We start from the raw sequence: 25,366 nt of genomic DNA, 5'->3' as shown, positions 1-25,366 counted from the left end.
TATATATATATATATATATATATATATATGTATTATGCGACTACGAAAAGCTGCAACTTAGAAAATGTAACTTTATATTTATATATGTATAGGTGGGGATACTATTCGCGGTAACGGACTGTATATGGTTCAGTCCTGCTCTCAGTTTCGTTTTAGTCGGATTCACGGAAATGAATGAGGCTTGTACCGGCCGAAAAAAGTTCATCATTTATAATAAACATTTATTTACAAGAAACAATTAGGAAAGTGAGGATTTCAGGTGAGGATTAATGAAGAATAATCAAAGGTAAAAATAATTTAACTGATATCGTTAATGGAATTTATTAAGCTCCATCAAAAGTAAAATAAATTCCCATCAATCAGCTCCACTCAGCTATATACCCATATTATCTATGTCCACATTTTTGCGCAACTGATCCTTTGATTGTTTTTTAACCGTGAAATTTTCATTTGAAATTGTGTACGCAATTTCAAAGCTGTGATATCATCATTGCTCGATCGCTGTGTGTATGATTCATTGCTGTTGACTGTACATACATAATGTATGTATATAATATATATATATATTATGTGCGTGCGTGTGATAGATTACGCAAATAAATACGAATAAATTTTGGTATTTTGTTACAGCGAATATATATAAATAGCTGTATAATAGTCATTTCTTTATAGTCTAACGGAAAATAATTAAGATAAACAATCGAATGTTAGAATGGTGGATCACAGAAACAATGAGATGACGTACTGAACTGTCACGAACAAAACGTTACAGTTGCGTTAATTTATAGGCCGAAAAATTATTACCACAAAAAATCTCTCGAAAAAATCGAGAATCCTTTGCTGAGGCTAATAAAGCAATTAAAGCCTTGTCATGCTTCGAATGGACGCGTTTATTTCAAATAAATTAGCAAGATGATCTTTTTCAATATTGATCACAAAATGGCACCGATTTTAAATCAATTAGGAATGACAATTAAAGGAATCGTTTTCCATGGCATATGCTAGACGCATAGGTATAGTATATACTATCGTATACATATATATATACTTATATCGTGCCATGTCATCAGACATGTAAAAAAGCATATATCCCGCCATTATCATACATTTTTTAAAGATTCGTTGGTATTTTCAACATTGTCAATCAATATAAGGCGCAAAATATAGTCGAATCGTGAAAAATGAAAAATCTATTTTGTTCGCGCACGTTTTGCGTGCGGGAGACGATGCGTGAATCAGACGGGAGATAACGATCACGGCGATTAACTCTCTCGCGGGTGCGTAAGAGAGTTTTTCTTCCATTTCAGCAGGAGGCAGCCATCCGCCGCCGCCGCTGCCGCTGCCGCGACGATGAAACGTAGTTTCGAAGATGCGGGAGGGTGACTGCTGCGTGCTTCCTGGGACGAGAAGATCGATAGAATACATGCGCGCCTGACCACGTCGCGACGCGCACGAGTTCTCTACGCAATCCGCGTTGTGTCCGCTCTTGGATTTGTGCGTTTTTCCGAGGTGCGGTCGTGGGACTCGAGGTGAAAACGCGAAACGTTTGTGACGCTTGGACGCGGATCAAATCGTACCGCGTACCATCGATGAAACGTCGCGAAACGCACAAGTTTCTACTTCGAGCTCAGTGCTACCGGAACATCGTCATCGTCCCGCCACGACAGAATTAATACCTACGCGCACACTGACCTAGAAACGCTGAGCTTGACGGAACGTCTACATCGTTATTCGTTATTTCACCCTGATAGTTAAACAGGTCCGGTACGTGAGTCGATTCTTTCAGCCGCGGTCTGCTGACTGTTGAGAGACAATTACTCTAGATATAGTGTAGCTAGAAATTTGCAATAAAAAATTCCAATTGAAAATAAACGCTAGCTGGTGCAGGAATCCATATATGTATATATAGATATATATATATATATATATATATAGGCTGAACCCATAGACGCGCGGATACATTGACGAAGAGAATTTGCATGACGGTACACCTGAGACGGTACACCTGATTGCGATGCTATTACTCCTCAATCATCATCGGCACCACCACATTGACCGGCACCGATGACGCTAATTACGTTAACGCGCGACACTTGTAATCTCTATTTATAGCTGTGAAATAATGTTATGCCTGTAGCGTACGTTTCTCGCGCGCGCGCGCCATGCTCTGTTATTTCGACATATATTTACGCTTACATTTCGCACATTTTTCTGCATTCGCATGTCTTATCGACACTTTTGTAATATTTATTTTATATTTCTAAAAATTACTGCAGTAATACAATATTTATGGAAATAGCATGCATGTATAACACATATATTAGAATGTCCATATAAACAAATATTAAATATAATCGTGATATAAACATGAATACTTTTGTGAGACAACTTATTGAATTATATTAAATATTTATCATGCAATATTATATATCTTGATTTTGCATTTGTATATTATCGTTTGCAATGCATAAATCTCGTTTCAGTTTTAACAATGAGTGAAAATGTTGCGTACTAAGGCATAGTATCATAATTTGCAATTTTAACACTAATTACGTGTAAGATTATATATAACAAAGAGATAATTAAATAACAGCTTATAGTATAAGTGCGATAGCTAATTAATCCGTTTTGTCATTATACCTATTGCCCTTTTGTATATTATATATATATATATATCTATTATGCATCTAAGAATGTAATAAAAGATGCTAGCCGCGCGCGTCTTCGTCTAGCTCCCTTATTATCGACTCGTGATGATATAAGTGAGACTTTTAATTGCGGATGATTACTCGCTGATATTTACCGCAGATAAATATCAGCGAGTAATCACAGATAGCCTGCACTGATTATAGCTGATGCCACTGATAGTACAAACAAATTTAATTTAGAATACGCGACAAAAAGATCTTATCACGGCAATTTTTGCAACGAATAGCAACGACTATTATATAAATGTATAGTATTACTGGTAAGGACTACCATTCGATGAAACAAATATCGTGACTCGTACGTATTATAACGACCCTATTGTCGTTTAGTAATACGTCGGTAGGTATATAGTAAGCCGTCGGAAGAAAGAACTTGTGTATAATGAATGGGAACGCAACAGTTGGCGATGGTCTCTGTCTGTTGTGCATCGATTATACAGTATAGCGATAGATGAGATATAAATAATATATATCTTCTGTATATACTTGCCTTAAAAAAAGTTGCCTTTTTCCAAGAGAAACATAGATATCTCTTATTAACTTATGTGTCACAATTCTGAAAAATCGCGAAAAATCAAATAATTTCGTCAAATAATTTTTTAATCAATTTCTTTTTAACTTTGACCATGAAATATTATAATCAACGTCAATTGCGTTCGATTAAGTAGATGCCAAATTTTTGTTTTAGTGATTGCGATGCAAGCGGAGAAGAGTGATACTGATACTGAGAAAAATAAGGCTCTCAACGATGTGACGACTTCAGTTGCGAATGAAGTAACAAATTTGAAGATGGACGATGGTTCAACGAGTTCGACACCGAGTAGTCCTGGTAGCACTGAACCAGGTAGCTTTTTAGCGAGCTTTAAAGCATTTTCCAAATTCGGTGATCCAAAGAGCGATGGCAAACTGATCACGTTAAGTCAAAGTGATAAATGGATGAAGCAAGCGAAAGTGATTGATGGAAAGAAAATTACTACCACCGACACGGGAATTTACTTCAAGAAGCACAAGTATGTATTTTAAGAAATTTCCAAGTCTCTGTTCTCTCGATAAACTTAATGTTTGTCTGGAAAATTTATTGTCATTGTTTCTTCTTTTTATCAATGACTGCAGATCCACAAAGCTTGGTAGTGAACAGTACAAAATGTTTCTTGAAGAATTAGCCAAAAGTAAAAAAGTGGAATTAGCGGAAATAAAGAAGAAGATGGCTAATTGCGGACCACCTGGAGTTACTGCAGGGACCGCTAGCGGAGTACGCACTAAATTTATTCATTTAATTTGATATCTCTCTTTCTCTCTCCAGTATCATAAAATATATTAAATTTTACTACGACTAGTTTTCCTAGCTGTATAAATTCTTCTTCCTTTTATTCGTTGACTGAATTGATTAATTATGTCATACGATACTATATTTTATCGTATGATTCATTGCGATGTACGTATTAACGGCGCCTTTTCATGCAATTTAAATTTACTTATAATCTGATTTGCTCCTTTTGATTTAGGCTGGAAAAGCAGCATCGACAGTTGACAGGCTTACTGACGTCAGCAAATACACCGGTTCTCACAAGCAACGTTTCGACGAGGCAGGAAAAGGTAAAGGCATAGCGGGTCGCAAGGATGTAACAGACGCGTCCGGATACGTCCAAGGCTACCAAAATAAAGATACGTATAAAAACCAGTAGTACTCATATCTGAATGCTACGATAATAAATATTATTAAGGTCATACTGTTAAAATCATGTCTAAACGCAGTATTCAAATCGTCGCTGCTCGTTGTTAGCGATCTGAGTTTCTTTCTGACCGTATCGTCAGCGATTTGACAGATATCTTGAATATCAATTTTACAAAATTTATCATCTTTGAGATGTATTAAGATAGCAATATCATAATTAAGAACTTTTGGTAAAATATTAGATACACGATATTTTTTTCATGGCAATCCTTATATATACGAAACTTTTACTCTTGATGTTTACATTGTATTTTTTGCATATAGTTTTTTTGATAAAAGGCCTGGAAAAAAAACACTTTTCTTAAAAATTTTATTTTTCAATTTATTCTATTTATATTTTATAACATGATGTTTTAAATAACTCCGCTTGTTCGCTTTCTTCGATTTAATTATTATTCATAATATGGATGGTACAAATATTATTACTTTATAGGTTTTTATATCTTTATTTACTTTATTAATAAGATCTTTTTAGGAATAGCATTTATGTATAAGTAATAACTAAGTACATTATAATCTATACTTTAAGTCCACGTAAATACTATATATGGTACTGTGTTACATAATCTGTTCAATCTGTTGTATAAATTTATTAAAAAGGAATTTTCTTAAGTTTATATTATTAATTAAACGAAAGAAATGGATATTATAAATTTCATTACAAAAGCATTACAAGTGGCAACATGAAAAAAGAATTATATCTTGTATAAATTCTGCACAAAAACTTGAACTCGTTAATTTTTGAGGTATAATAACGCACATAATTTTTGTATATCTATATATAAAACATAAATCTCTGTAACTAAAGAACTTTAGTCACATTAATTTTCAACTCTCTATACTGGTTACATCGGCTTATTTGTGTAAAGATTATGTTTATCTTTTAAAGAGATATAATAAATGTAAGTGCAAAAATCACCTATCACGCAAGATAATATTGAAGATGTTGAAGATATCGCGTATATATAAATAGTAGTAAAAAATATTTCACATATAACTGGGCAAATTATTTTCTACTATGTATGACTATATGTCAAAAATATAATATTTTTCTGCATTTTAAATATATTAAGTGCATAAAAGTGAAAAGAAACAATAACATCTCTTTATATCGCTTACTAATGGTGCTTCACCTAGTACGGAGTGTACGGCGTTAAGTTTGTTAGCATCATTATTTTTAAGTGCATATATGTACATTAAACATAATATCTATATTTAATGAAGTGTACTTACTGTAACTTTAATCATTAGTCAGCGCATTCGCGTCTGGCTTATTTGCAGAGACCAAATTTCATATTTTAGATCTTACTTAAATGTCGGAAAAATTTGATTGTACTTATACATATGTATATATTATCCCGATTGAACTTCATTTCAAAAATAATTATTTTAATCATTTTTGGTTTATCTATTTTGAAGTTACTTTCGCTGTAATAATAGTAATAATAATAATTTTGCAGCAATATGTATTAGACGAGATTTTCTAATTTTATATTGCTTGTATTAATTTACTTTTTTCTATAAATATACATACATAACTCGTTCCGAAAGAAGAGGTGTTTTCCAATACGATCAACTAATTTGTCTGGATGTCTGCTGATCTATAAATGATATCTAAAACTGTGTAATCGTCTTATCAAGATATATCGATATGAAAGTAAAAAGATACTTCTTAATAAAAAGTTAGTTTATTTGACACCTTTGTTTGTTACGGAGTCAATAACATTTAACATAGTTGGGTCCTTATATTTAGAATGCTTATAAACGTTTATATAACGCAGCTATTCGCTCTTTGATCAAACTCATTAAATGTGAGCTCGTGTATTTTGTGAGTTATAATCTCATATGTGTGATTGATATTTTTTTTTTTTTAATGTAGATAGCACTGAAATTCGACATTTTGATGAATACATATGTACAAACTAGTTAGCTGTCGCTATAGTTTTCTCTCTCTCTCTCTCTCTCTCTCTCTCTCTCTCTCTCTCTCTCTCTCTCTCACGTACACACGCACGCACACACAAATTAAGAATATTTATTTTTTAATATTGAAATGTGATTTGTTTTCAGCTAATAAATGTGATATTAAATATTTAAATATTTCGCATACAGTATGCGAATTATTCCTAACGCGAAATATACGTTAAGGGAAAATTGATTTTAAATTGATTGAGACTCTAGCAGATTTGTTAATTTTTTCGTCATTTAGTATATTTGGCAAGATACAAGCATGATAAATATTGTTGCGAGGTTAAACATCAAAAAGAAGGATCCTTTTCTTACCTTATATAACGATACGAACTTGATTTTTCTGCCTGGGCTAAAAAGAATCCTGCATTAATTGTATAGAAAATTGGATTCCGGTGAAATGTGAGTTTTCACGTATGATGTAGCTTGTAGCTTATAAATAATTTAATGAACAGAAAATGTTATAGACATCAGGTTCAATAAAATGAATAGCTTTCGAGCCTGACGTCTATGATATTTTTTGTTCACACCATCAGATTGTATAAAGCTACACTATAAACTCAACTAACTCATTTCATGGGATCTCAATTTTTGCATATAATTAGTGCGGAGTTTTTTCTGTGATTATTCTATACATATGAAAAATGAAAAATATTTAATAAATGTATTTAATTAATTATGCATTTGATATATTAAAACGATTATTATATGCTATAATTACATTTATAATAATATAAAATACTGATAAAAACACAATTAAATAATTTATTAAATTAAAATGATCTAAAACCAATTACTATGCTATGGAATAATAAACTATCACATGTATAAATGTATGTATATGTATACATACATACATATATACATACATGTAGATATATAAAATGTATAAAGAATCGTGACACACACGCGTGTGTCGAGATATTGCAAAATATCGATAATTGAAAAGCGAACTATGATTATTTATTAATACAGTTTCGTGCAAATTATTCAACAATTCTCAATTGCTTATCTCTTTTTTATATTAGCGGCATTTTGATATTTCGTGATTGATGGCTTGTAATAATTTAATAAGCATAAATATAGAGTGCAAAACTTGTAATTAAGTCTTTAAGAAGATTCAAACTTGAGTAAAAGAGTTGTTTGTTTGGGGGCCGTATTCTAAACCCAACCATAAATTTATAAATTCATCAACCATAAATATCATAAATTCATTAATAACGTAACTGTAAATTATCATTATTATTATTATTACTAATTGTAAGTTTGAATTCAAATCGGTAAGATTTTATTCGAGTATTCTAACCAAATATAATTACAATTCAGTAAGAGTATCCACTGATGCCCGAAGACGAGATCTAGCGATGTAATCGTCGTGTTCTTTGTTGGTCCCAGCAGCATCAATTTGACAAATGATCTCATCTTTCAAAGTTGTAAGCACTCTACGATCTTGTCTGTTGTGAACTGGTGCATTTTGAAGAGCTTCATGAACGTCCGATAAAGCATCTTCGAACATACCTAAGTCTACGCGCGCTTTAGCTCTAGCGTAGAAGGCTTCGTAAGAAATGGGCCGGATGCTGAGAGCTTCGTTAGCGAGTTCAATAGCTTCGGCACATTCCTGTTAAATAATCATATTATCGTAATTCACGTAAAAGTAGCAAAAATTTATTGCGAGCATTTAGAATAACTTAGATTTACGTAACGATTACGTAACTCGTATAACTAATCGAAAAAACTACTAGCGAGATTACTAACGTTCATCTTGCGCTTGCATCGGCTCAGATTAAGAAGAAAGTTCAAATGAAGTTGTGTAAAAGTCTGAAGCTGCAGCATCATATGACTTTGCTCCTGTCCTTGGCAATCTTCTTCCGGCGAAACTGGGAATTTTCTAAGAGCATACGCGTATCGATGCGACGCTTCTTTCAACCTGTTCTTTCGATATAAAACATTGCCATCTTCCAAAAGCTTATTTAATAGAATTATTAAAACGTCTGGTTTTCCAGCTGCCATAGCCCATGTAGCGGGACCGAGTTTAGCCCCACGACGCAAGAAGCATTGAACCACTGGTATATTGCGACATCCGATAGCTCGGTCCAGAGGTCGCATGCCATGAAGATCAACATGCTCTACCGCGGCTCCTTTCTCGAGTAACAGCTGTACTAGCTTTGGATTACCCTACGTATGTTTTTATAAATTTATATTAGATCGCGAATTAATACATGGCAAATGGCGACATGTGTCGTTCTTACGCGAGAGGAAGGTCGGTGACTACCTGAAATGCAGCCAAATCCAAAGGAGTTCTACCAGAGTTGTCATTTGTATTGACATCAGAACCGCGATCGAGCAACATTTGTACGGCAGTTACGCGTCCCCTAACGCAAGCCCAACCGAGAGCAGTCAGTCCTTCCTTGTCCTTCGTTTCTAACTTGGATCCTTTATCGAGGAATAGCTCAAGTAGATTGGTATGACCCTCGGATGCAGCCAATATTAAAGCAGTACGACCAGTGAGATCACGTTGTTCTAGGAGCGATATAGTTTCGTCTGATATTGTATCCATGCTGCTGGATAAATCTCCTGTGAAATAATTCAACAGTCGCGTACTGCAATTAATCTTATACCATAAAATCGATATAATCGAAGTCAGCTTATGTCGAAAAAGAGAAAAAAGCAAACCTTGCAAAAGTCGTTCGGCAGTACCCCAATGTCCTTCCCTGGCGGCGAGCATGAGAGGAGAAAGTCCTTTCGTGTTTACAGCTATAGGATTGGCACCGCGAGCCAAAAGCGCGGAAACCGTTGCAGTCGAACCATTTGTAGCAGAGATCGTTAGAGCGGTCTCGCCAATCAATGTATCGGGACGATCTATAATCACTTCTGCCATATCCAAAAGGTATTCTACGACCGCTTCATGACCCTGTGACGCAGCCGCAACAACGGCTTGTTGGGCAGCTTCTTCTCTACCTATTTCCAAAACGTCGTTTTCTGTTTTACTTTCATTGGCTGGTACAACCCAGTCGCAAGCAAGAAGATACCCAACCACGGATAATCTTCCGTGTCTTGCCGCATGCACCAAAGGACACTGGCCGGCCATGTCTACATGTCCTAATGAGGCTCCAGCGGCAGCCAATCTGTCAAGTACATACACAATAACGATAAACAACAATTAACTGCATTGTTCGAGAGCGAGAGAGAGATATATGCATATACAATTGTATACATGCCTTCTGACAACGTCACAATGTCCCCTGGCAGCCGCCAGCGATAGCGCGGTAAAGCCTTGGCTGTTGGTCAGTTCGACGTCGGCGCCAAATTCAAGAAGAAGAGACACCATCTCGACAGAACCTTCGTGCGCGTACATGCAGAGAGCTGGTGCGTTACCCAAATACTCAGTAATGTGATTCGGTGATGCACCTGCCAGCAGAAGCAACCGCGATACCTTCACATTTGGACTGTAAATGTTTCGAAGTGTGCACAATGCCGAGGAGATGCATTCGGTCGATAAAGTCAGCCAAATTGCCTAAGGATGAATGCATGGAGTTTAATTAAGCTACGAAGTTACGCTTCATTATTATTAATTGTACTTGGTGTTGATTGTAAACAACATACTTGTAAGTCGCGCGAGGGCCAGCATGGAGCTACGCCTCTGTAAACGTGTGCCTTTAACACATGGTGGCCTAGTTCTAAAACTTTGTCACCGTCCAACGGTGCTTGAAGGCGAGATAGTCTGAATGCTATCGCCGCATGACCAAGTCTGTAGTCGCACAGGAACTTTGTTGATTCTCCCTCGTCTCTTCTCATCAACCATTCCCTGAACGATGGGTGGAAGAACATGTATGTATTGTCCAAGCGTTTTACAAGAAAGCCAGAGAGCATCTGATAGAGAAAAGAAAAAGGTATTAAGTCAGCGAATACAGATTCGACGAGAGTTGACGTAAAACATTGTGCATAATCTGATGCAAGTAATTGTTAACAACAAATAGTCATGTGCATACTAAGTAAATATGTGAGAACATTTATCAGTTGACAATGAAATAATTATTCTTTCTCATTGTCAGTCAAAACTTTCGGTTAAAATCCAATTGGAATATATTTTCGTTATTATTAAATTACCGCGACTTACATGGTTTTTTTCGTACCGTCAGCAAAAAGACAGAGAAAAAAAAAGAGAGAGAAGAATGAAAAAATTACACAACGTATTCGTTTTTTAATTTAAAAATATTTATAAATCCATTATAAAGTATAATTGTATTACACTATGTATTAAATTGTTTAATGTACTTGCCTTAAATCTCTGTAAAAAATCATCCCATGAAATAAAATGATCTATATTTAATGAATTGATGGAATAGAAAATTTCAGGTAGAGTCAGTGGGTACAGAGCTGCCAGACAAACTGCCAGAAGAGGTTGTACTTTGTCGAATGATGCTGCCGTAGGAAATCTCAAGTTAAAATGTAATTGAAAGATCTGCGCGAGAGAAACTGGTAACACCTAAGAGATGAGATTTCTTGTTAAATTCTATTCATATTCATATACATATACATATACATATACACGTATGTATATATAACACCGCCAAAGTAATAGAATTGCGTTTATAGTTAAGATAGAGATTGGAAAATTTGATTTTGACGCGTACCTTGTAGCTCGCAGATTTAGCGACTAAATGTCCACTCTCGATAAGATCAAGCGTCAGCTTAGCGAAGAGGAAACTACCTTTGGCTAGAGCGAGCAAATGAGAAGAGAATCTCGTCTGATTCGCGCTGCACGATGATTCTGCCTTGCCGTTTACCGACGCCGTCACATTCGATTGGATGGAAAGACTTTGCGCTAATCTATAACCGACATAATCGGATAAATCCTTGGCGATGCTGTTACCGATCGCATCATTCGTAATTTTGTCTAACGAGATCCTCGTGTAGGGTAGTTGCTTCGCGCAATCCAGCAACTGCGTTCTGACCGTGCAAACGATCTTTAACCAGCTAGGAATGTTAGGTGCATGCCTCGTTAGAAAAGAAGCTATAGTGTCACCTCTGTCCGGCCTGTGATACTCTGCCTCGCAAACGGCGTCGATTAATATTACCTGAAAAGAAAATATGTCGAGTAACGTACGTAACATATATATATATAGTATAATATCGAGCTTATCGTACTTGCTCGCCAATATAAAAAAAAATCATTGTAGTCATTTGGTTCACCTACCATATTCGAAATCGGCAGTCTATTGGCTTTCTTCAAAGTCGAAAGCGGTTCAATAATACCTCTCGAGAGCGCGAGATCTGGATCAACGGTACACTCTCTTTGAGACAACGAGCCTTGAAGATGGGGCTCGGACAAGAGGTACTCCCTATATGAGATCAACTGAGGAGCCTGGCAGAGTTGTGCCGCTAATGAGTGAATTAAATCTGGGACTAGGCAGGTACTGTTATTGTCGGCTTGACAAAAGTGATAAGCCACAACGTGTGACGCTAATTCGCGGACCTATAATTCGATATGAATAATACTGAGATTTACACTTGTCTTAAATAAAGCTTGAAAATCGCAATTGGAAATAAATGCGCTGATAATCGCACCTTTTCGTTAGTATGCCGAATGTTGGCTCGCAGAGTTGCGTTAGTATTCTGTTTCTCATTTTCACATTCCTCGCTCACTTCCGCGGATCTTGACTGCTCTCTCCTTCTTCCGAAACAACTGTGTTCCACTAGTTGCAAAACGAGTGCAGTTTTCCCTGTGCCTGGCGATCCGGAAATCAAAATTCCAGGACTGGAACCATTGATGACGGATTCTAATTCATGTAGCAACCACTGTCGCCCTGCGAAAAGTGGGTCTTCTTCTAGTAGAGGCACCTCGAAGAACAATGGCTTCAGGTTTAACTGTGTCGCTAAACTATGATGCTGAGCGAAACGTACTAAAACAAACAGTTATTATATATAACTTTATTATATTATATATTCGAATATATATTTCAAGAATATATATTTCGCGAATAGATAAAGAACAAATATTATATATACGTTTCACGTCCATTGGACCTTTAGCGTTGCCAGTTCTTGCCGATCTCCGGGCGCAGGATCGTCTGTTTTTCAACTGGCCGAACTCATCGGTTTGTCCTCCTTGTGTGGTGGTGTTGACGGAATGTCTTCTGGGCGTGAGCGGACTGGAGCTACCGTTCGAGAGGCCTGATACTGACACGGACATAGACATGGACATTGACGTGGATGCGGATAACGATGTGGAAATTGATGCCAGGCTACCAGCGCTGTCGCAGTCTTTGGATTTAGTTTTCCCCTTGGCCTTGGCCTTAGACTTGACAGGACATCGCAACGCCGCCGCGGCCTCAGCTTCGCTCGACGTGCCCGTCAAAGTCGACACTGGGCTCGTATTCGTTGATGCCAATGTCTGCGTTTCGAAGCTGGTCAGGCTACTGAAGGAGGCCGCCGCGGAACTATCATGTCCTTGTATCGGAGTTCGCGAGGGACACGCGCTTGATTCCACGCTCGCATTTGCTCGATTAGATCCCAATAGCAGACCCAATCTCATGTACAGGTCCGACTGTGACGATTTCCTGGTTTTCGAAGACAGCGGTTTCACGCAACCACCCTCATCGTCTGTGAAAAAAAAAAGACAAGTTAATTAGACGGTACATAAATATAAAATGAGCACGATATCAAATCTATGAATCCAGACAGTGCAATGCTGACCGTAGTGCTTCGTGCTGTGTATCCAAAAGTTGGCGGGCAAAACAAAAATTACACTAATTTACTAATTGCAAGATACGTTTAGGCGGATCTATCAACTTGAAACGCGTTTGAAATGCCATTTCGAGTTAAAGTAAACTATAAAAAAACTTGCAATGTTGCAAACACTAGTTAGGCGATAATCTGCACTTGTAAACATTTAATTATGTTGATTAATTTTTATTCGTCCGCCCGGCCGTCTAAACGTATCGTTATTATGCAACATATATAATATATTTACCACTCTGCAAAATGTGAGAAGTTAAATGCTTAAAATCCAGGCATATATAATATCAATCACCGACAATACAAATATTTTTTACAAAGTATTTTAAGAATTGCCACTATTCATTGAAATATTATATATATATATACATATATATATACGTAACTTATCGATTTGATTAAATCTATTTTAAAATTTCAATCTCTATTCGATCTTCTATTCTTATTAATAATTCTCATTAAAAATGGAGGAGTGTTTTGATAAATTGCCAAAAGATTTGAATTAATGCCGATTTAATTTAGAAGCCAACAATGATAATAGAAAATGTACAGATTATATTTACAAACAAAAGATATAATATACTCATTTGTTTTGATAAAAGGATAGCGGTATGTACTCGGCATAATTCTGCTACTCTAATAAAAGCAATAATATTATAAAAAATAAAAAACCTAGTTATATGTAATAAAGGATAAGAATACAAACTGCGTGTCATGCTTCTAAAAAGAGACATTACAAAAGAGAGGTACGTGTTATCGGAAAGAAATTATTTTTTTCTCGGTGCTGAGAAATATCCTATACCGAGAAGCACGAGCTCATGCTCGCGCGAGTGACAATTCTTGTTCCTTAAATTTACATTCATTCGCAAACTCCAAGCATCTCAAACGTGTTTCAATAGCTATACATTAGATTTTAAAAACTCCTCCTGCCTGCAATTTTATTCGACGAGCTGATGAGCTGATTCAACCCGTCGTTAGCTGTGCCCTGACTATTGCTCCACAGAGACTTGATTTTTCCCAAGACAACGCCGGGCCATGTCGCTTTTCCTTCCAAGGACGAAGTTCTCCAAACTATATATGTGCGTGTAATTTTGGGTATTATCAAAATACTTGACGCGATTTGAGTCTTGACGAAATTTTTTCTTTGAGAGAAGCGCGAACCTGCATAGTTGTTTTAAGAAAGGAAGTTTGTGTACCTGATAAAGCGGAAGGATTATCATTTACAATTGGTTCGGGCGAGGATGTCGAAGTATGTCTTGAAGATCTCTGGACAGCAAAAGAGCTTCTGAGCACTTTTGGATTGAGGAAAAATCTTCTTCGTTGATTTGGTGGTGTGGGACAACCTACAACATCGATTTCATGTTTTTAATTTGCATTTTGATGCGAAAACAAGATTTGATTGCACGCTTCGTACTTTGCGTCATTTTGAGTTTTTGCCGATCTTGATGAGAAACAGAAGGAGTTGAAAGTGGCGAAGCCTTACTTTTCAGGTTCTTGGCTACCGTGATCAACGAGAGATTTTCCGCCCTGCCTCGCTGCTGAAAACAAAATGACAAACGATGAGAAAGATTATACGAGATATTTACTAGATTATACTATTGCGCAGATTTATGTGACTGATGTAACAAATAAGAAAATAATGGAAAAAAAATCGCTTTCTCTCTTAAATTTTGACAGCCTTCGTTCTCACTCCTCTTCTTCCCTAGCTCTTCACAAATGTAGCAGTGAAAAAATGATTGTTTTTTTTTCTACAAAGGCATGATACAAACAATATTGTTCTGCGTACATTTATAAATACGATACATTTAAGAAGAGAAGAAGAAGCAAAGATTCGGCGCGTTATTTCGTCTTTCCCCCGCGATGACAGGCTTACGTGTATAACTCGCGACGGTAGATTAGCCCTCGTAGTGATCTTGGTGCGTAGCCTAGGGCTACCACAGAGAGAATTCACCGTCGATGACTCATCGAGCCAACCATCCGTAGGCGCGAAAGTGGACAGTGGAACCGAGGAAACGTTCCTAAAAGGTGGTTCTTCCAATCTGTCGACGTCGTCGTCGTCGTCGTCATCGTCGTCGTCGTCGTCGTTGTCATCATTATCATTGACATCGTAGCCTCGCAGGCAAAGCGGACAGACCTCGCTGCGAAACAGACAGGAGTAGCAGCGCTCGTGGCCGCAGGAATCAATCAGTCGACGTTTCTTGCCCTTGTCAAACGGCATTTCGCAGGATGGACACGAAGATCCACCTAACATCCCCGTCGATTCGACCAACGCTCGTATCTGGGCCAAGTCTGCGAAAAGCACAATTATTTTATTGTTATTTTCACCGATAATTCTCTCTCTCTCTCTTCCGATTTCCGACATCGGTATCGAGATATAAAAAATAAGTGCAATGTACAAGAAACAAGAATATGTTTGACAATAAAAAGTTAAAATATAATCTCACGACGAGAACGTCTTTCTCTAAAAGTCAACATACGATTTCAAAAGCTGATGGCTATTTGACAATAGACTCATCTGTTGTGAACAAATTCTCCGATTACTTTAGTATGCCGGTTAGTGCAAACGTGAATATGCAAATAAATGGAACACGAATTTAAGGCACCGTAAAGCATTCTATTGTAGAAAGTAAAGTTAACAAATTTTGCTTCTCTCAATCGTGATCTTTCTTTTAACAATGCTTTACAAACGACGTTATATATATTCGCTCGATTAACTTGAAGACCGCGAGAGTTTCTTTGCACACATATACACGTTAATTTTCCAACTGTCCAGTATATCCAGTGTTCGTATAGTTGCAGGATCGCGCTTATGACCAATCTAATCTGGAAAGATCCAAATGCGAAAAATATCATAATGGAGATACGCGTATCAATGTACTTGTCATAAACGGAAATGTGGTAGACATAAAAAAAAAAACACGAAAAGAACAGAGAATAAAAAGAGAGATATATAAGTATAAATGCATAAAAAATTAATCCGCTCGGCGGACAGGGAAATGGGAAAAAATTAAGAGGAGAAAAGAAGGAAGTCGCACGACCCCTCGTGCTGGTAACTCTGCGTGAGGCAGGTGCAACTCCTCACGGCGAAGGATCGCCTGGGTTACCGTAAGCTGGGTCAACGCACTGAGTCTGGTGCGCGTGATGCGCGTGCTGCACGTTGCAGAGATTTCGCTTCCCATTTTCTCATCGGGCGGAGACTTTAGTGATTCAAGCATTTCCGCGGTTCACTCCTGCAGTGAATTCAATTTCCGCTATCGTGCTTCACGTTAATCGCCCGTCGCCATCGATAAATGCCAATTGACATACGCATCGAGCGGATAGGATCATTTCGCGATATCTGATTTCGTGCTTTGCAGCACGATTACCGATTATTTATAATTGAATTTTCTTACGCCACATGTGTGATGTGTATAATTTTTTTTATTCTACTAGCTTTATATATTATTATTTCACGTATTTCTTTATTTCTATTATTTTTCAAATATCTATATATTTTACACACACACACACACACACATGTACCTTCTCTTCTATCATTAATACAGTTGTGCTTAACTGGTTATCTCACAATTAGTTTAAAGAAGAACGGTAACATTATCGTCTCTTTAAATTATGCGTATAGAAAGTTGTTTTCTTTTAGTATCGCGTGATACATTATCGTTTAACTGGATCCGTTTTGCTAACGCCGGTGAAACGTGATCTCTCAATCGTCGATGTGGCATTGACGATTTTACGAAACGACTGCAAATATTTAGCACAGCGTAACTTTTTCTATGGATAATGCATTTTGCGTCATTAAGTATCTTTGAGAAAATGAATCTGTAGAAATTTTGTATAATCGCGCGTTGAACAATATTGTCTGTTGAGAATTCATTCATCCGTTTCGCTGAAAAGGACGACGAAATATGACATCTATACCGACATGTGTCGACCTCAATGGAGCGAGAACGGAGGCGATTAAAGTCCGTTCGCCAAGCGAGAAAACCAAGTGGAACGGAGCAGAACGTCCGACCGACCGGGGACCACCTGTTGGCTGAGGCTGGCCAGCTTCTCCATCTCCGCAGTCTCCACTTCCGTTTACCATATATATGTTTCCCATAGATGACCCGAATCAATACTGAATCTTAATTATTGTCCAAAGCCACAGTTTTTTTCCTTTTAGTAAACACAACGATTATAGCAATTGCAGTGAAATTAAAATTCATGTAATTTCTGACTTTCTGTAGTAATTCTTTAAGTTTAGAAAACAAGAGAGATATGGTTTATTAATTAATAATTATAATTTATTTACTCCCCTATTTGATAATGTTTCAATGGATTTCTTGGAAACATGCTTGTCTCACATTCAGTGCAGATATGTACTTGGAAAAAGATGTATAACTACTTGTACGTATATTGTTAAGATATCGTGATTAAAAAAATTAAAAACAAGATTAATAGATCTGGATAATATGTAACGTGAGAACGGTAAAAGATGGAGGTCATCGGATGGAGAACGGCAGTTATATCTGGTCGTCGTTTCGGTTTCGACGAGTCACGTGTATTAATCGTTATTCAGTGCCCCGCAGAAGAGTGAGAGAAAGTTACTCTACCGAGGCGCTCGCCTACAGTCCTGTCGTATTTGAATCCTGTCGATACCTGTTCGATATACCGAGGAATTATAATAAAATATCGTGATACCGCTAAATCGTAGCAATTCTCAAAAGCAGATTATAAATATTCCATAACGTTATAATTAAAATAATAATAATTAATATTACTATAAAATTTAAGATTAACTTGAACAAACGCAATTAATGTAGTACACTTTAGTTAGTTACCTTACTCCTTTGCTCTGGAGTGAGATCCAGACAAAGAGAAAGCAAGAATCGCACGAAAAGTTTAATGGGATTAATTCATTGGAAAAATGATCAACGTCGAGCTTGCTAAATTATTATTCATTTCTCACGCCTCGACGCACGGCATTAAGATTCAGATTGGAATTTAATTCGTTGTTTCTATGAAACATAACACGGTTTACCGTTGTGACGCTATCGCTGATAAGATATGTATTAGATAACAGTTGGAATCTATGAATTTCGTGTGTGCAGATAAATTAAATAAATAAAGAAAAAAACTCGCGGCTTATCGTTCAACTACACTCTTTTTCATACCGGAAAATTGCAACATAACGTGACATCTTGCTCTTACAATTATCAGTCATGTACTCGTGACACGTGAATATCTTAACACATATACATATAACTCTGCTAAAATTATACTCTTATATCTTTATTATAAATACTATTCTCTCTTCTCTCTTTCTCTAAAATAACGTAATAATATATAACGTAATAAAAAATAACGTAGTTTTAACATAAGATTTTCAAGCTTATCTGTCATCTCTCATTTATACATTTAACATTTGCACATGGTCTCTACAAACGCGGACACAAATATTAATTTAGATAACAGCGCTGTCTTACGTAGACCCGCCTTAAATGCAATTTCTAGACAAATTGCGATTTTCGTAACAGACTCAAAGTACGAAATTCACAATATCAAATTACATACAAATTGAATAAAGTCGTTACGTGATAATGAAATACAAAAACAATTATATTTGATTTTTTACTTAGCTTTTTAACTTTGAGGAAGAAACATTTCTAAACGCACTGTGGAATCATTCTAACCACGCCTATTAAATTTCTTTGAACAGATTAAATTATCGTTCATTTCGGTTATCTACTAACTAGCTATACTCTAGTTTGCCACTAATTTTTAAAATCTCTTTATTTTTATGACTCAAATGGTGTGCTACATAACTTTGGTTCTCAATTTTCCAATTAGTTAATAAGCTAAGTTAAATCGGAATCTTTTGATATAATTACGGATTTGTTTCTCGAAAATAATGTTCATTACTTGTTAAATCTTGCTTCGATAATATTATTATTTTGATAAACAGGTTAAAAAACGTGCCGATACGCGTATATCTATCAGTTGTCTGCATTATTTTAGCCAAGATCATGTTTTTAAAACATACGAATAATATATCTCTGTTTAAATTTTTTAATCTATCACCAAATTATACCTATAAATAATAGCGCAATGAAAGCATTATTTTTCTCGGCATATAAATCGAGAAATGTGTCATACATATAGCGTATGCGATCATGCTCCACTTTCTCCTTTCACGGTTCACACGATTCCACCAAACACGGAATTCGAGTGAAAAAGAGACTAAGATTTTTCGTAAATAAATCGTAATGTTCAATTTCTTTCGATATAAAGGATCAATAAGGGATAAATATCAATATCTATAGATAAAGTGGTTATTCAGGTTCTTGATTCTTAGAATGGGCAGTCACACGCGACTCGATCCGTTGATCGTAAGACTGCTGGTCGCCGCCTCGCTACTCTACATATTCATCACTTACTAGACAACCGCCCACAGCATGCATAGATTTGCACACTATCACAATATTTCGTAAATAATCATACAAGAGCAAATTTTTTTGTTAAATTAAGTAATTACCATTATTAATAGAATAATATTAATAACTTATCATTTATTAATAGATTAAAAAAATATATGTACAAATATATGTAATTTATTATATTAACTCTCTCTCTCTCTCTCTCTCTCTCTGTGTGTGCGTGCGCGCGCGCGCGCGCATACTGTTTAGCTGTATTATACATTTCTAAAAAGTTAGAAAGATCTATAAGGAATGGGGTTGGTACAAAGAGAAAAATGTATAAAAGAATTTAATACCTTTGTAAGGTACATTAATCATCGTTAATAGATATCACCCTACTTTTATATACTTGGCGTCGCGCCGCGTTGCTTGATATTTTCGAAGTGTTAAGAGAAAAAGATGCACATAAGAATACAGAATCTATCTATGTTCAGCTAATATAAATCGAATATTTTTCGATGCTTATGGGATAACTGAAAATCGAATAATTTCTTGTAACGAAAAATATTTCACATTCTATATATTGTTTCTAATTTACTTAAAAAATGTTCTTATAAATTTCCGATTGGGCCCAGAAAATAAAGTTTTCGCAACGAGAAAGTGAGGCATACAATTAACCGTGACATCACCGCGTACGTGTACCTCTTTCAAGGTCTATTTCACGCGTATGTATATCTATAAGTTCAAACAATGCATTCACGGATTTTATCAAGCTCTTTCTCAAAAGAAAATTCGTTAGTTATGAAGAAGTAACTTAACTGTATAATCGGATATTCTATGTTCATACTGGCATTTAAAATTGCAAAATTGAAAGAAATTCTCCTTCCTTCGTTCTTTATCTGCATCTTGATGAACTGCGTAAACAGGTGTGCGCATTTTACAAGATAATGCGTGACGAGAGTACAATTATAAGTGCGAGTCATGTTGGAGCGTTAGCAAATTCGAGTCCCTTTATCACATGCCGTGCTGTTTCTTTTCACGAGGCGCGCCTCTCGAAAGAACCACTTCAACTGACCTACTTATCGATGTCATGTCGTGGTTTTTGTTATAATATAAAATATGTTTGATAATAGATGATCTCACATCATCATGTGCGCGCGCACATACACACACATTCAAAAGAAATATATAATGTTTATTAAGTACTATGTATAGTGATATGCAAATACGTGCACCTGTATAAATAATTGTAATATATACGTATATATTACATCAAAGGTAAAGAGATATATTAGAATAATTAGAATTTATGAATTTAATGTATTTAATGTAAGATACGTGTAAGTTTTAGATACAGGTGACAGAGAAAGTTAGACGCCGCTATATTCAGGGCAAGGTGCGCAATACAGGTGTACATACATACATACATACATTTCGTAACAACGTATTGCAGGTTATCGTATGAGGTATTAGTGGATATAACCTGTGCTTTTCCATACTCATAATCAATAAACATGCGTTTGAATTGCTTGGGGAAGATTTCTTCTTAGTTTTATAAAGAGGAGTAATAAAACTATCATATATTTAAGCATTGATTTGAATTTACATAATCTTTGTTTTATACATATATTTATAAGTTCAATTTAAAAATTATTACTATAGAATATTAATTGTTTTCTTCATATAATTGCGATAGTATTATTTTTAATAAATGCTTCGCACAGGATGTTCTCTATCTACAATCTCTCTATATACGTTCTTTTTCTCTAATGGTCATTTAAATGATTAACAAAAATAATATGATATAATATAATATACAATTTGTATAAAAATTGTTTTACAAAGATATCGATATATTAGATCAAAAAATTAAAAAAATAAAATTTTGAGGTATAAATATTTTTTTCTTTTTTTATCTTTTATATCTTCGTTTGATCGTGAAATTGTGCTCCGAGAAGCTACTGAATCATCTACTATTCTATCATACCTAAAAGAATCGTAAAAAAATAAAAATTGTTCCTTGAGTGCAAATAAAGTGAAGCAATATGACGTGTTTACTATGCGGTGTCAAAGGAATATCGATGATAAATCGAAAGCACATTGAATCTCAAGAAGACTTTTCTTCGCTATACGGTTAATTCCGTCTTCCGATAGTAGCGGCTCTTATCTGCGACTCGATGCGTGCCTCTATATAATCTAACACAACCGGCTAAATACAACCAAGTGAATCGAGACGAATTTCCTCTCGGATTTATTTTTCTTTTTCTCTCTCTTTCTATCTTTCTTTCTTCTCTCAGAGTGTTAATTGCATCGCATCAAACTCGATAATGCATCGAGAAGAAAATAATTATTTTGAATTAAAACGCAATAAAATTTCACCATACTATAATAGTATTATACAATAATTCAAGTTTCATCATGTACACGCGTCATTTTTCTTTTCCTTTTTGAAAGTTTTCTTCTCAAAAAATATCAAGAATAACTCTAATCATTAGAGTTCTCTATCATAATGATATAAACGCATCATTTTTAAGACTTTTGAAAAAAAAAATTATGTATATTTATATCTATTCTATATACAAACTATTCTGAGTTTTATATCATTATATCATTCTATATTTCAAACTTTATATTTTAATCTTTCGACATGATTGATATGATAAATTCTTGATTTTACGTAAAATATCCATTTTCTTATATATTCACATACTTATGTACATTACTTATGTAGAATGATGAATTTACTAACCTTGAAGCGCACATTTAATTTAACACATTTTTTAGCTCGAATCATGTTTAATTTTATCTTTGATTTCTCCGACGTTGAATCGATATCGATCTGACTCATTTTTTATTGAATTTTGTTGTGAGAGATTTTCTTAAGCGCAAAATATGATTGACGTGATATTGTAACGTTCATTTTTGGAATAATTCCAACGGAAACCAGTTTATTACAGGTAGATATACACGCATATATATATATGTAGGCACATACGGAATATATACTTTAAAACGGAAATTCGTTGTTCCACTCCAGGGCGTCAAACAAATATGCCTTTAAAATGTACCTATGTATAACGCAACGTTAATTTCCCATTTTTAATTCGTTTGTTCAACATCGAGACAAATCTCGTGGCATTTAAGTTAAAGTTTGAACTTTACTATTATTCCGCAACAAGATTATACATTGCATTATGTTTTTGACAAACAATTATTAGACTCATTTGAGAAATAAATACTTATTGGTTATTACGTTTATTAATAAATTACTTTTTAAGACACGCACTACTCCAACTATTTTCCATAGAGAGATTATTCTAATACTCTACAATCTCTATATATTAGTTTATCATATACATATATAAAAAGTTTAATGATTTTTATATAAAAAAGTATTAATTCAATCTTCTTGCGTAATATAGTTATCCGAAGCTATAAATATGGGTGTTTAAGAAAATTTTTTACCGTAAAGTTTAATCGCGTCACTAACGATAAGCAAAAGCACGCGATTTATAAGCGCCAGAGAATCGACGCGATTGTACCATGATTGTATGTACACGCGCATATACTCTCTCTCTCTCTCTCTCTCTCTCTCTCTCTCTCTCTCTCTCTCTCTCTCTCTCTCTGTCTTTTGATAATTTTATTGCATGTTGAGAAGGTACCAAGGATGCTTTTCTTTAATTAACTTTAAAAATACACGTTCTAGCAGTTTCTTTAATTTTTGTTAGAACTGTCACATGAATACACCTCGAATGTGCACGAATGCCACGAGAGATTCGATTTAATGTAACTTGCAAGTTTTAGATAATATACAAGACTAGAGAATAATATTTGCAACACGTATTTTAAACGAATAAATTTGATCTGTTCATTTAGTGTAATTTAGTGTAATGTATATTTTATATATGTGGAAACTTAAGTTTACTTCCTGGAGAAATTTAATCTTTGAAAGATCGATCAGGCGAATAACTTTTAACGTTGCGACTATGTTGAAAGAAAAATCGCGTAAATGTTATAAAAAAGAAAAAATAAAAAGAATGGACAATATACTTTTCCAAAGCGTAACGTATACTTACCGAGCACGGAGAGGCTGAGACCGGAGTTAGGGCGAGGCGATCTGTCGGGGGGCGCCATGTCGCTTCTCTCTCTCTCTCTCTCTCTCTCTCTCACTTTCTTTTTCCTTTTTCACACTCTCTTCTCTTCGCTTAAAATGTCTCTTTCTTATTCTTTTTTACACGCAGAAATTCTTGTACATCGCATGGTGTATTACACTCAAGTCACATCACGCACAACATATATCCACAAATTGGAGCAGCCAGCAGCGCGCGTATTCTTACAGCTGACGGAGATACGAACGCGCACCTGACAACTATCGCCAACTCGCGATTATTATGAAGCACATACGCGACGATGAGTAGCTGTGAATGGGGAAACTACACGCGATATGGCTTTCGATGCATTTCGCCTCATCTTCATAATCATCTTCTTTTTTCCATCTCTTTCCTTTTATTTTTCTATGTTTTTTAAAATATTGAAATGTCAAGCACGCGGAGACACGCAACGAAGGTTTATGACGCACTGACTGCTAGTCGCTGTTGCTGTTGAGGTACATACTTGAGGTTATTCGGCCGAGCGGCGAGCGACAGCGGCGCGCGGCGGTGGCGGCGGCAGCGGCGACGGTGGCCGGTGGTGGCCGCGGTGGCGGCGAGCGCAGCGCGAAGCAGCGAAGCGCAGCGCAACGCGGTTCTCAGCGCGGCACGAGGAGGCACGATAGCCGGATTGGTTGATCGGCTGGCCGCTGGCAGTCCCGGGCCCCCGGGCCCCGGCAGCCCTGGCCTGGCAGCCTGGCACTTGGCAGGTCGGTCGACTGGTCGCGACTCACTTGCCCGGCTTGGTCGGCCGCGCCGCGCCGCACCGCACCGCGCCGCATCACGCCGCATCGCGCTGCATGGCCTGGTACCGCTGGTACGTGAATTACGTACGTGGTCGCTCCGACAACTTCGCCCGCTTTGCCGATCCTCACCTCACGATCGTTCTTTCACAACGAGCGTTCTCTATGTCTGTCTTTCTTTTCATCTCTTTTCTCTTGATTTGCTCCCTACCGACCAAGAGTCTTCCCTCACCGCCTTTACGTACGTATTCTTTTTGTCCTCCGTCGCCGGTCGCCGATCGCGCTAGTACCCGCTCGTCGCGCTCGAATTTCAAATTGCTGACGAGTCTTTTGCTCTGCTGGCGCCTTATATATGTATGTACGTATTACGTACATACATATACGTTACCACTTTCCTAAGTGTCGTAAAACATGCCATTTTCAGTCAATCGCTAAACTTGTTACACGTATCTAGCAAAATTTCTTATGCGAGAAATATCTTTGGAAAAGAAAGTGGAAACGCGCGCGATCACTATACGAGTGATATTGGAAAATATCATATCTCTCTTATTCGTTATTTTCGTTATAGCCTTATATTATAAGTATGTACTTTTCTCAATTTTATAACATAGATACTTAAGAACGTCATACCTAATAGCAATAAGAGAAGAAAATTATTTTTCATGTAGTTATATTGCCAAAATTAAAGGATCACCTATTCTGATCGTTAAAAATAGGCAAATTTCAAAAGATTTGAAATTTTATCAAAAAAATTGTAATTTTATCAAAAATGATTGTAACAGAATGATCCAAAAAGCATTTTACAGCTTGAAGTCTCTACTTTCGAAATCCATAAATCATTAAATGATTTACTGATTCTTTACAAAGCTGTACGAATGCAAATGGAGATGCATCAAATCTAAAAATTGTTTACTAAGTTTGCAAAGTTCCATGG

General features: G+C 36.1%; 2 protein-coding genes and 1 long non-coding RNA gene across 11 annotated transcripts in view; 1 reads left to right on the top strand and 2 right to left on the bottom strand.

Annotated features, from left to right (window-relative positions):
• The first annotated feature begins 113 nt into the window (after positions 1–113).
• LOC105452508 (TPPP family protein CG45057) lies at positions 114–5,250 on the top strand. Of its 3 annotated transcripts, none has more exons than XM_011693670.1 (4): positions 114–259; positions 3,397–3,718; positions 3,822–3,960; positions 4,214–5,250. In XM_011693670.1, exons 1-4 carry the CDS (start codon positions 175–177, stop codon positions 4,391–4,393), a joined length of 726 nt encoding a protein of 241 aa, XP_011691972.1. In that variant the 5' UTR covers positions 114–174; the 3' UTR covers positions 4,394–5,250. The 3 variants fall into 3 exon arrangements, with proteins under 3 accessions (XP_011691972.1, XP_011691974.1, XP_011691973.1); XM_011693672.1 differs by having other exon boundaries at positions 200–286; XM_011693671.1 differs by lacking the exon at positions 114–259 and adding an exon at positions 1,319–1,764.
• Positions 5,251–6,115: 865 nt separating this feature from the next.
• On the bottom strand, positions 6,116–7,121 carry LOC105452509. Its single transcript, XR_974733.1, has 2 exons — positions 6,724–7,121; positions 6,116–6,328 (listed from the first exon to the last, which is right to left on the bottom strand). It is a non-coding gene; the product is annotated as an uncharacterized LOC105452509 (long non-coding RNA).
• A 552-nt stretch (positions 7,122–7,673) lies between these two features.
• LOC105452507 (protein TANC2) overlaps positions 7,674–25,366 on the bottom strand; it is a 25,187-nt gene continuing 7,494 nt past the window's right edge. Inside the window, exons 1-16 of one of the 7 annotated variants that reach the window (XM_011693668.1) lie at positions 23,618–24,171; positions 15,020–15,435; positions 14,561–14,684; positions 14,343–14,489; positions 14,077–14,217; positions 12,418–13,011; positions 11,977–12,311; positions 11,606–11,884; positions 11,043–11,486; positions 10,688–10,894; positions 10,012–10,278; positions 9,627–9,922; positions 9,082–9,533; positions 8,681–8,982; positions 8,164–8,583; positions 7,674–8,026 (exon numbers count right to left, since the gene is read on the bottom strand). In XM_011693668.1, the coding sequence (XP_011691970.1) occupies positions 7,724–8,026; positions 8,164–8,583; positions 8,681–8,982; positions 9,082–9,533; positions 9,627–9,922; positions 10,012–10,278; positions 10,688–10,894; positions 11,043–11,486; positions 11,606–11,884; positions 11,977–12,311; positions 12,418–13,011; positions 14,077–14,217; positions 14,343–14,489; positions 14,561–14,684; positions 15,020–15,435; positions 23,618–23,675 (4,785 nt within the window). In that variant the 5' untranslated portion in view covers positions 23,676–24,171 and the 3' untranslated portion in view covers positions 7,674–7,723. Of the gene's footprint in view, positions 8,027–8,163; positions 8,584–8,680; positions 9,534–9,626; positions 9,923–10,011; positions 10,279–10,687; positions 10,895–11,042; positions 11,487–11,605; positions 11,885–11,976; positions 12,312–12,417; positions 13,012–14,076; positions 14,218–14,342; positions 14,490–14,560; positions 14,685–15,019; positions 15,436–23,617; positions 24,172–25,366 lie in introns of those variants that run through there. The other 6 variants (XM_011693666.1, XM_011693664.1, XM_011693662.1 and 3 more) reach the window with 6 other exon arrangements.

Source organism: Wasmannia auropunctata, unplaced genomic scaffold (assembly GCF_000956235.1).
Source record: "Wasmannia auropunctata unplaced genomic scaffold, wasmannia.A_1.0 LD336030.1, whole genome shotgun sequence".
Classification (NCBI taxonomy): Eukaryota; Metazoa; Arthropoda; class Insecta; order Hymenoptera; family Formicidae; genus Wasmannia; species Wasmannia auropunctata.
The sequence above is the reverse complement of the archived record's forward strand: the minus strand, read 5'-3'. Positions and strand labels throughout refer to the sequence as shown.

What these genes read in the sequence shown, in the direction of transcription:
- LOC105452508 (XM_011693670.1), top strand. Translation starts at nt 175, where the DNA reads ATGAGGCTTGTACCGGCCGAAAAAAGTTCATCATTTATAATAAACATT. An exon ending in ATTTACTTCAAGAAGCACAA is followed by an intron (nt 3,719 to 3,821) that starts GTATGTATTTTA and finishes CAATGACTGCAG; the next exon opens with ATCCACAAAGCTTGGTAGTG. An exon ending in CTGCAGGGACCGCTAGCGGA is followed by an intron (nt 3,961 to 4,213) that starts GTACGCACTAAA and finishes CTTTTGATTTAG; the next exon opens with GCTGGAAAAGCAGCATCGAC.